Here is an 11,407-nt window from a genome sequence, read left to right on the forward strand (position 1 = left end):
TTTTTTTTTTTTAAAGAATTTCTGCTCCTTTGTTTTGGGAGTTCACAGGCTTAGTCAAACAAATCTGATTCAGAATTAAGGTGTCACCTCAGTACAATACTAGAAAGGGAAACATTCAACTTCCTAGAACCAGCTGGCAAAGACTACAATATACACACCTTGTACATTCATAATCACTGGTCAGGATTTCCAATGGGTTCTGTTCTGTTCCACCCTCAATTATTTTACCTGTGTTGTAAACTAATCATATGCTCTGCCTTCCTCCTTGTTCTTATAGATGATAGGTCAATGTTCCTTCACTTGCATAGTAGATTCTGCCTTTTCTCACTAGTAAAGGACATTGCTCTGACAATTTCCCCCCTCTGTAATTCTTCCCTCTACAAGATAATTCCCATCAGCATATAAACATGCTATTAAATCTGCCATCCTCACAAATATGACTTCTCAATCTATAACCCCCCTCCACTTACCACATCATTTCTCTATTTTCTTTTACAACAAAACTCCTCAAAAGAATAAATGTTTACATTCACTGTCTCCAGTCCTCTCTTCCCATTCTTTTACAACTATTCCAAATAGGCTTTTGGTCTTACCACACATAAAAACACTCTCTTTATATTACTGAATTCAATAGCAATTCTTGGTCCTAATATGACTTCTTAGTTACACTTGATATAGTTGATTATTTCCTCCTTCCCTGGAAACACTTTCCAAGTATGGCAGCTTCTAAGTTTTCTTACTCCTCATTTTCTCCTACCTCACTGGGTGTGCTTCTTCCCTGGTCTCTTGCTGTTTCCCTTTTCTCTGATATCTAAATGCTGGGTCCCCCAGACTTAGTCCTTGGACCTCTCTATCTTCACTCACTTCCCTCAGTGATCTCATGCAATTGCAAGCCTTTAAATCCATTATATGCTAATGACTCCATGACTCCGCTGACCTCCAGACACAAACATGAATCACCTATTTAACATCTCCACCTGGATGTCTTAATAGAAATCTTAACCATAACATGTTTCAAACTGAACTTCTCAACTCTCCTGACCCTTGACAACCCAAATCACTCATAGTCTTTTCCATCTCGGTTAATGGCAACTTTACCCTTTCAAACGCCCAGGCTAAAAACCTTCAAGTCACCCTTAACCAGTAGCCAAGTGCCCGCCCCACATGTGTCAGACCTCAACTGTGTTCCGGGCGGTTTCCGGTGGCTGATTAAGAAGCTGACTGCTAGGCCTTTCTTCTGAGGCACTTCTAGACTCAAATCTCCACCTTTTCAGTCATCCTTGACTTCTCCACATCCAAACTATCGGCAAATCTTTTGGCTCTATTAAATCTATCTAATTCTCACCTCTCTTCATTGTTAACACCTTAGTCCAAGCCACCATCATTTCTCACCTCAATTACTGCTACTGCCTCTTCACCTGTCTTCTGATTTCCACAATCTTATTACATAATCTCTTCTTAATACAATCATGCCATTTCTCTTCTCAGAAATCTAATGATTATCTATTGTACTGAGGGAAAAAAAAAACCCAAAATCTTTGTAACAGCCAGGAGGCCCTAAATAGATAACACTTCCCCCAACACACACACACACACATTTGACGATCTCCTCTTCTAGTACCCTCTCCCATGTTAACTCTCCAACAGTCAGAGTGATTCCTCATTATCTCTTGACGATTCCAAATATACTTCTACCTCTGGATCTTTGCCCTGGTTATTTATTCTCTCCCCAGTTAACTCTTTCTATCCATCAACTCTGTTTTAATGTCACCTTCTCTATGAGGTCTACCTGATCACCTCCCATTCCTGATTCTCCTTATCATGCTGTAGTTTTTCTCAACAACACTTATCATCTTCTAACACACTATGATAATTTTTAATGTCTACCTTTCCTCATTTGAATGCAATCTGTGAGAGCTGTTTTATTCACTCATGTATTTCCACTATCTAGAACAATACCACTCCTCAGAAGGAAGGTTGGGCAATCCTACTTCTGTAGTGATACTGCCTTGGAAACCCAAGGAGGGGTTGCTATGAGTCGGGGCTGACTCAACGGCACATAACAACAACAACAGAACAACACCAGATATGTAGTAAACGATACATAAATACTGCAGCATGAATAAATGAAGGATAGGAGAAAAATTTATAAGAACAGAAGGAAATACTGTGCTGTCGTTTAGGGGAAGCTAAGCCTCCTATTTTAAATTCCGAACTCTTGTAACAATTAACTACTTGATAATTACCATTTAAATGTTTGATAGGGATCAAAAACTAACCTTCTCCCAAGTTTTCAGTCTCTATTTCAGCAAATGACTCCAGCATCTACCTAGTTGTGTAAGCCTGAAACATAAGAGTCAGTCTTAATCAACCCTCCTACATCAAGAAGCCCTATCAATTTTAACATAGAAAATCAGCTCAAATTCATCTACATCTCTTTATTTCTAGTGCTACAAGTCCAAGCCATCACCACTTCTCATTCTGACTATTTTGATAGCCTCCTAACTGTTCTTTCTGCTTTACTTTCTTATCTTCTTTCAACTCATTTCTGTTGTTAGGTGCCATCAAGTCGACTCTGACGCACAGCGACCCAATGTGATAAAGAACAGAGCTGCTCCATAGGATTTTCTTGCCTGTCATTCTTATGGAAGCAGATCGCTTCTCCAGGAGTCACTGGGTGGGTTCAAACCAATAATCTTTTGGTTAGTAGCAGAGTGCTTAACTGTTTGGACCATCAGGACACCTAATTCATTCTACATAGCAGAAAAAGTGTTCTTTAAAATGTAAACTGCATCATAATACTCCTCTGCTTAAAATCCAAAGGTTTCTAAATACCCATCTTGGCCTGTGAGTGAGCTGGCTCCTATCCTCATCTCAACTTTGGGCCACTGTCCCCCTTGCTCATTATGCTACATCCATAAAGGTCGGTTTTAAATTCCTCCAGTATGTCCTATGGGAGCTCTGGTAGCATAGTGGCTAAGACACTTGCCCGCTAACCAGACAGCTGGCGGTTCAAACCCACCAGCCACTCCTCGGAAGGAAGGTTGGGCAATCCTACTTCCGTAGTGATACTGCCTCGGAAACCCAAGGAGGGGTCGCTATGAGTCGGGTTTGACTCGACCGCACGTAACAACAACAACAACAACAACAACAACAACATATCCTATGCTTTTCTAACCCCAGGTCTTTGCACATGTTGTTCTCACCTCCCTCCACTCTTCATTTAGGTTTCAGCAAATTATGTTGTCTCCTATTTAAAGTATCTCTCACCCCTAAACATTCCTTGTTTGTTTCCTTCTTAATTTCTAACAATTTGTTTTTTTCTTTCTTCCTCATTACAATTTAAATTCCTCGAGGGCAGGGACCATAAAAGGAGGTATAAAAGGGAGAAGCAAGTGTCTCATTGGAAACAGAGTCTGAGATGTGTTAGCTGCAAGATCAATCATCGCAATACTCACCCCCCCTCATGGAGCACTCTTATCATTTGGAAAAGAACTAAAAGACAAGGTTTCACTGGAAATCATGTTATTAACTCCAGTCAAAAAGGAGAATGTGTCAATCTCACTTGCAATAAAACCAGACTGACGTAGCTGCATTTTCTCTATTGAGACATTCTGCTCCAACCTAAATTGTTCCACTTGACTCCCTGATGATCTTATTTCTCCAAACAGCTACTGTTGAAGGCTGAGCACTGTTAAAGCTACTACTGTCACTTATAAACACTCAAGTGGTGGAAGACCTCAGAACTGGCACCAAAAAGTGGTAGGTGGCACCATCTCAACCACTATCCAAACTACCCACCTCTATGTACTAAAATGAGTGAGTCAGACACACCAAGAGAGATTAAACAACTGTGTTTTGTTCAGAAAGACTCAATGGTATTTCAGTTAGGAAGTGATTTTGGTTATGATCCATGACAGCATGCAGAAACATTTCCTCAGGGAATCTTCCCATGGGATTTCTGCCTAAATGAGAATCTAAGAGGCTTCTCTATTAAACTATTGTATGTGTGTTTTAAAGTACTAGTCTCTGAGAACTCAGAACTCCTCTAAAACTAAGCTCTAATTATAGATTAGAAGTGAGGCAACAATTAGATTATTTAAGACACCTTGTTAGAAAACTGCTTTAAATATTTAGAAGTTTTCAAGTGTTATGCAAGGGAGTACTCTAGTGTTCTATTATAAAAATTCATCTGTTTGGGGTGATGAAAAAGTTTGAGATAGTGGTGACAGTTGTACTACACTGTGAATGGAATTCATGCTACTGTGTTGTACATTTAAGAATGGTTAAAATGGCAAATTTTGTTATATATATTTTACTATAATTAAAAAGATATTTAAAAAAATGAAATTCTACAAAAATATGAATTACCAAATTATTTTATCAATTATTTCTCTGGCACTTCCACCTTAAGGATTTTAAAGTGTAGTCTTAAACTGTAGAAGTTAAGAAATAACATCATTCCCATGTCCATCTTACAGGGAGAAATAAACGTGGCAGCAGGCTATGTAGCTCCCAAAGTCCAGAGCTCCATTTCCACAAGAAAGAGCAACCTGATGATGCTCATACACCCATGCCAAATTATCAAAAGCATAAACAACTTGATAACAAAATACACAATCCTACTTCCGTAGTGACACTGCCTCGGAAACCCAAGGAGGGGTCGCTATGAGTTGGGGGGGCCGACTTGACAGCACATAACAACAACAACAACAAAAAAATACACGAGAAAGGTCGTATTAGTATTAGTCAGAATAATCAAAGTTGCTCTGAAATGGGGACTATATAGACACCAAAGGCAGTCACAACAGGAGGCTTAAGCAAAGAAGACCCTCTACATTTTGGAATCTGTGATTCCAAATATTAATCAATATTGCACTAAGTACCAGAATATAACTTGTGTTTAATTTAGTCATGCCCATGAACAAATGGAGAACAGAGAAGATGAGATGAGACCTTCTTAAGCACAAAATTCTGTGGGTCTTAAAATAGACTGACTCTTCAAAAGTTGAAAAAGATGAACATTTCTTTATTTCTCCCATAATTTTAATATAGAACTTCATCTACACAAAACCCAGCCCCACCATGTATGTTCCTCCTATATTTGCTCACTTCAGGGAGAAAGAGCAGGAGCTTATAGCTTTGAAGAAATAAAATGTAGCTTCTTCTTATAAACAGTTAAGCTCCTGGACTATACATTCACAGCAGTGGCTGTATAAATAAAGGGAAACATAAACTTGTCTTCCCAGCCCATCTGAAAATAGAAACATCTAGTCCCAGTTCATATCTCTCCCAGAAAGGTGCAGAAACATATTCATAGTTACATAGAACATTAGAGATTATGTCAGGAAATGAAACTCTTGACTATTTACTTGTAGTCCAATGTCCTTTCTAATAAGCCATGTTGCTTCTCATGTAGTGATCAAAATAAGCAATCAAGGCCTAAAGAAACGAGGTGCTTGCTCAAGGAAAACCTGGGTCTCCTTGGTGCTGAACTGAATTGCGACATTGAAAAGCCAACTGTAGAATGTTCTGGCAGAAGTCTGCCAACATACCTAGCAGAACACTTTATACTCAGTGAACTATATATCCCTGTCACAAGCTGTTTCTCCAATCTTCTAACTGTGCCTCTTCAAAGTGTCCTGCCTTACGAGTGCAAAAGTAATTGGTTCCCTACCTCCCACATCCCCAAGAAAGGTTAGGTCAAAAGTAAGATGATAATCTGGTTTCCTTCTGCCAGAATTCTGGTATAGAAGGGCTTGCAGGAATGTGCCTAGTGTAGAATCTTCCCACACTCCTGAGTTATTAAGAATAACTAGCAGAGACATGTCTCACACACTCCCCAAATATCCAAGCTGGCAACAACAGAAGATATTCAGAGATCTCAGTCCTGGGACAATAGCTTCTGTCAGTCAACCACAGTTCTCATGTCTCTGTGCTTCTGTTCTTACTTCACTCTCATACCAAACAGAATATCAGAAGTGTAAGAACACTTAAGAAAACTACGCAAATAAATTCACACAGTAGTATAGCAATTCTGGCAGAGCACCAATACTAAGGATAAAGTATATACATATATTCTTCAGTTCAAAGGTCTTAGATAAGCCTATTACTCTTAGAATTTACACAGCAGATCTGATAAAGAAATGGTCCTTGAGACCAATACCAAAAATAACCAGGTAGAGTTTTCCATGACAAGGCAATTTATCAAATAAGAAGGCAAAGATCATCAGCATTTCAAATCTTACCTGAAGCCAAAGGTCGGATCCACTCTTTGCTATTTAGGTCAAGTCTCCAGAGGTCATTAAAGGCAGCATTGCAGCTGCTCTGGGTACAGCCTCCAAACACATACATAGACTGATTAGCATCATAGTAACATGCACCTAGGGAAAAAAAAAATTATCATTTAATTTTTGAGCAGGTCATAAAAAATATACCAAAAAAAAAAAAAAAAAAAAAAAAAAAAAAAAAAAAAAAAAAAAAAAAAAAAAAAAAAAAAGTCCTGGACCAGACAGTTGCACTGCAGAATTCTACTGAACATTCACAGAACTGACACCAATCCAACTCAAATTATTCCAGAACACAGAAAAGGATGGAATCCTCCCAAATTCATTTTCTGAAGGAAGCATAATCTTGATACCAAAATCAGGCAAAGACATCACTAAAAAGGAAAACTACAGACCAACATTCCTCATGAAAAGAGATGCAAAAATCTTCAACAAAATTCTAGTGAAAAAATAATACATTATGACCAAGTGGGGTTCATTCCAGGTATGCAAGGATGATTCAACATGAGAAAAACAATCAACCTCATCCATCACATAAATAAAATAAAAGAATCACATGATCATATCAATAGATAAAGAAAAGACATTTGATAAAATCCAAAACCCATTCCTGATTAAAAAAAAAAACTCTCAGCAAAATAGGAATAGAAGGGACATTCTTCAACATAATAAAGGGCATATAAGGAAAACCAAACAGCCAACATTATTCGCAAGGGAGAGACTGAAACCATTCCCCTTGAGGACAGGCACCAGACAAGGATGCCTGCTATCACCACTTCTATTCAACATTGTACTGGAAGCCTAGCCAGGGCAATAAGGCAAGAAAGGGAAATCAAAGGCATCCAAATTGGTAAGGAAGAAGTCAAACTATCCCTATTTGCCGATGATACAATTGTACACATAGAAAACCTAAGAGACTCAGCAAAAAAACCACTGGAACTAATTGAGAGATTTAGCATAGTGGTGGGATACAAGATCAACATACAAAAATCAGCTGGATTCCTCTAAAAGAGATTGCTGAAAAGGAAATAAGGAAATCAATACCATTTACAACAGCTACCAAAAAAATAAAATACTTGGGAATAAATCTCACGAGACACACAAAAGATCTATACAAAGAAAAATACAAAAAACTATTTCAAGAAACCATACGAGATCTACATAAATGGAAGAGCATACCATGCCTGAGGATGAGAAGATGGAAGAACACTGTGAAAATGTCAATACTACCCAAAGCAATCTATACAGTCAATGCAATCCCAATCCAGATTCCATCAGCATTCTTTAAGTATATGGAAAAACCATCACTAATTTTATATGAAAAAGAAAGAGACCTCAGATAAGCAAAGCACTACTGCAGAAGAACAACAAAATAGGAGGTCTCACACTCCCAGATCTCAAAACCTAATATACAGCCACAGTAGTCAAAACAGCCTGGTACTGGTACAACGACATATACATAGACCAGTGGAACAGAACTGAGAACCCAGAAATAGCTCCATTAACCTATGGTCAGTTGATTTTTGACAAAGGGCTGATATCTACTAAATGGGGAATAGATGGTGGTCTCTTTAACAAATGGTGTTGGCAAAACTGGATATGCATTTGTAGAAAAATGAAACAGTTCCGTACCTCACACCATACACAAAAGCTAACTCCACTTGGATCAAAGACTTAAATGTGAAAGCTAAAACTATAAAGTTGCTCAAGGTAAAACTAGGGGCAAATTTAGGGGCCCTCATTTATGGCATACCGTCAAGCATAACCCCAAATGCACAAACAGCAGAAAATAAATTAGTTGAATGAGACTTTCTAAAAATTAAATTTTTATGTGCTTCAAAAGACTTCTCCAAAGGAGTCAAAAGAGAACCTTCAGATTGGGAAAAAATATTCAGCAACAACACATCTGACGAGAGACTTACCTCTAAAATTTACAGAAAACTCCAACACCTCAACAACTAAAAGACAAACAATCCAATTCAAAAATGGGAAGAAGTTACAAATAGACCCTTCACCAAAGAGGATATTCAGGCAGTCAACAAACACATGATGTTCACGATCATTAGCCATTAGAGATGCAAATCAAAACAACAACGAGATACCATCTCACCCCAGCACTAATAGCAAAATTCAACAAGACAGTAAATAACAAATGCTGGTGAGGATGTGGCAAGATCGGGACTCTCATACATTGCTGGTAGGACTGTAAAATGATACTGTGGAAAGCAGTATGGCGATTCCTTAAAAAGTGGGAATTAGAAATACTATTTGATCCAGCAATCCCATTACTAGGTATATATCCTAAAGAAGTGAAAGCCAGGACAAGAATAGATATATGCACACCATGCACACCCATGTTCACTGCAAAAAGATGGAAACAACCTAGGTGCTCATCAACTGAAGAATGGATAACCAAACTGTGGTACATACACAGTGGAATACTATACAACACTAAATAATAATGTAGAATCTGCAAAACACCACAGAACATGGATGAACTTGGAGGACATTATGCTAAATGAAATAAGTCAATCACAGAAGGACAAATGGTATTAGCTCCTTACTGTAAAAAACCATGCAAAGGTTTATATATGGAAGGAAACTTTCTTTGCTGGTTATGAGGAGTGGGAGGGGAAGGGAGGAAACACTGCAAATAAATAAATAAATAAAATAACAACTGTTTAATTTTGAAGCCTCTTTAATCCTTCCCATACATCCACACAATTCAACCAAAAAGAGATAAAAAAATACCCTTGAACTGTTATAAAGGCCTAATGAGGAAACTAACCTTCAATCTGTTACTGTGTTGGATAAAAGCAAATATCCTGCAGGATTAAAAAGAAAAAGAAAAACCTAAGGAAATCTCTACTTAAGGATGTTTCATGCAAATAACTGCCTTTACCTTAACTACAGCCCATAGTTTTGAAAGCTCAATTGGTTCACATTCAGCAACTCGTACCAGGCACCACATTTCTCTCATCAGCCTCTTGTCTTCAGGTTGGTCATTATTACATTTTTCCTTAAAACAATGCCCAGAATCTTAAAAGCTTGCAAGCAGCCATCTAGATGCAAACGATGGGTCTCTCCTCATTCACAGCAAAGAAGAATGAAGAAAACCAAAGATTTATGGAAACAATTAGTCCTCATGACTGGTACAGCATACAATCCTCAGCCTATACGACTATGAGACCAGAAGAACTAGATGATGCTCAGCTACCACTGTCAACCACTCGGAGGGGGATCTATGTAGGAGATCCTGGCTAGAGAGAGAGAACAATGTGGAACAAACTAAAAATCATTTGGGGAAAAAAAATGGAGGCCAGGTTTGCTGGTCTGATAGTGCCTGATGGAACCACTGAGACTATGTCCCTAGCTGCCCTTCAGGTTTGGAACTGAACCCACACCTGTGGCTTCCAGCCATATAAAAGACAGGCATAAGAGTTGAACATGTACCTGGGGTAGATACACTCCTTGGAGAGAACAATCATGGGAGAAAGAAGCACTGTTTATGCACAGGGAGACAGTGCAGGGGGCAGGAGTGCATGGAGGGACAGACACAGGGAAGAGGTAACTATCAGGAGGAAGTGGGAGGGGAGGTGTTACATTGGGGTAAAATGTCAACGTTTTGAGACAATGTGTGTGTGAACTGCTGTATGGAAAGCAAATCTGCTCTGTAAACTTTCACCCAAATCACAATTAAAAAAAAAAAATCCAGAGAAAACCTATGAAAACTCTGTTTTTGAGTACATCAAGCAATCTGACAATGATGTAATTAAATAAAACAGTATTAACTGCAACAAGAGCAGACAAGAATTCAGATTAAGGGTACCCAATGAGTGACATTTCAACACTCCTATTTAATCAATTTAAATCTGCATCATTGTCTTCTGGGGTAAAGGAAAAGAGAGTGCTAAGAGATGAACTCTGTTCTCCCATCCCTCTCCTCCTATTGTTTTTGTTTTCAAATGAAACCTGAAGCACAAATAAACAAATCTTGATATGAAACAGAATAGCAGAAAATATTTTAATCAGTGCCTGAAGTAACCACACAAAAAGACCAATACGAGTGAAGCAACACAGTTGTTATGAATTCCAGAGGGCAGTTGGGGGAACTCAGGAGTATGGTTTTGCATATTGTTGTTATTGTTGTTTTTAGGTGCCGGCGAGTCATTTCCAACTCATAACTATGCCATGCACAGCAGAACGAAACACTGCCCAATCCCACACCATGATCCCTGCTATATTTGAGTCCGTCATCACAGCCACCGTGACAATCCATATATACATATATATTGCTAGGCACCACTCCTAAGTAAAAGAGGCAATGTTCTTCACAAATCAGAAAGACCAGAGCCAGTGCTCTGGGGCCAGAGCTAAGCTCTGCACCACCCTGTCTCTCAATGGAAGGCTCATTTAGTCTCCATCCTTTGGAAAAGACCACACTCCTTAGTCTTTCATTTACCATCTTAGAATGCAGGAAGAAGGCAGGGCAAAGCTCTCCTTCCTATCCATTTCATATACACACACCTGGGTGTGTGTGTGTGGGGGGAGAGATAGGGATCCTTCAATGTTCATGTGAAACTAGGCTAAAGTAACTGAGCATATATAAAAGAAAAAGAAATGGGAAAAGAGCCAATGCACTAGTGCCATGGTTTTACTGAACATTTATTATTGGAGGTCAAGTTCAATTTAGTACACTATTTTTAAGATCTCTTCTAAACTCTGGTACCACTTATTCAAGTTCAGAACAGGGGAAATGTTACTAAAATTGACTTATCCAATGCCACTGCTATAATTACCTCTATGATATATAAGAACTTTGAGAATAACCCTCTTTTTCAAAAAAAAAAACCCAACAAAAACTCAGCTTACTCAACAGGCCCTTTAGCAATATCTGCATTAGGAAGGCCAAGTCAGAAAACTGGATGAGTTAAGAGGTAACAAGAGGTAATAAAAGCCATGTATTTAGTCACTTATATCTAGTAGTATCAAGTCACTGATGTAGTGAATCCAAATAATCTGACCTCAGACATTGTGGACTAAGCAGGTAATTGACATTACCAAAGAAAGTAGAGAAACTAGAGATATGAAGAAATGAAATGCCACCTAATCATCAAAAC

At 38.5% G+C, this 11,407-nt stretch overlaps 1 protein-coding gene across 1 annotated transcript in view; it reads right to left on the bottom strand.

The window, feature by feature from the left end:
• Nucleotides 1-11,407, bottom strand: part of FBXO42 (F-box protein 42) — an 85,251-nt gene that overhangs the window by 57,201 nt on the left and 16,643 nt on the right. Inside the window, exon 3 of the mRNA XM_007950782.2 lies at nucleotides 6,249-6,383. Coding sequence (XP_007948973.1) covers nucleotides 6,249-6,383 — 135 coding nt within the window. The remainder of the gene's footprint in view (nucleotides 1-6,248; nucleotides 6,384-11,407) is intronic.

This window comes from Orycteropus afer, unplaced genomic scaffold (assembly GCF_000298275.1).
Source record: "Orycteropus afer afer isolate SDZICR_OR568_19922 unplaced genomic scaffold, OryAfe1.0 scaffold00288, whole genome shotgun sequence".
Classification (NCBI taxonomy): domain Eukaryota; kingdom Metazoa; phylum Chordata; class Mammalia; order Tubulidentata; family Orycteropodidae; genus Orycteropus; species Orycteropus afer.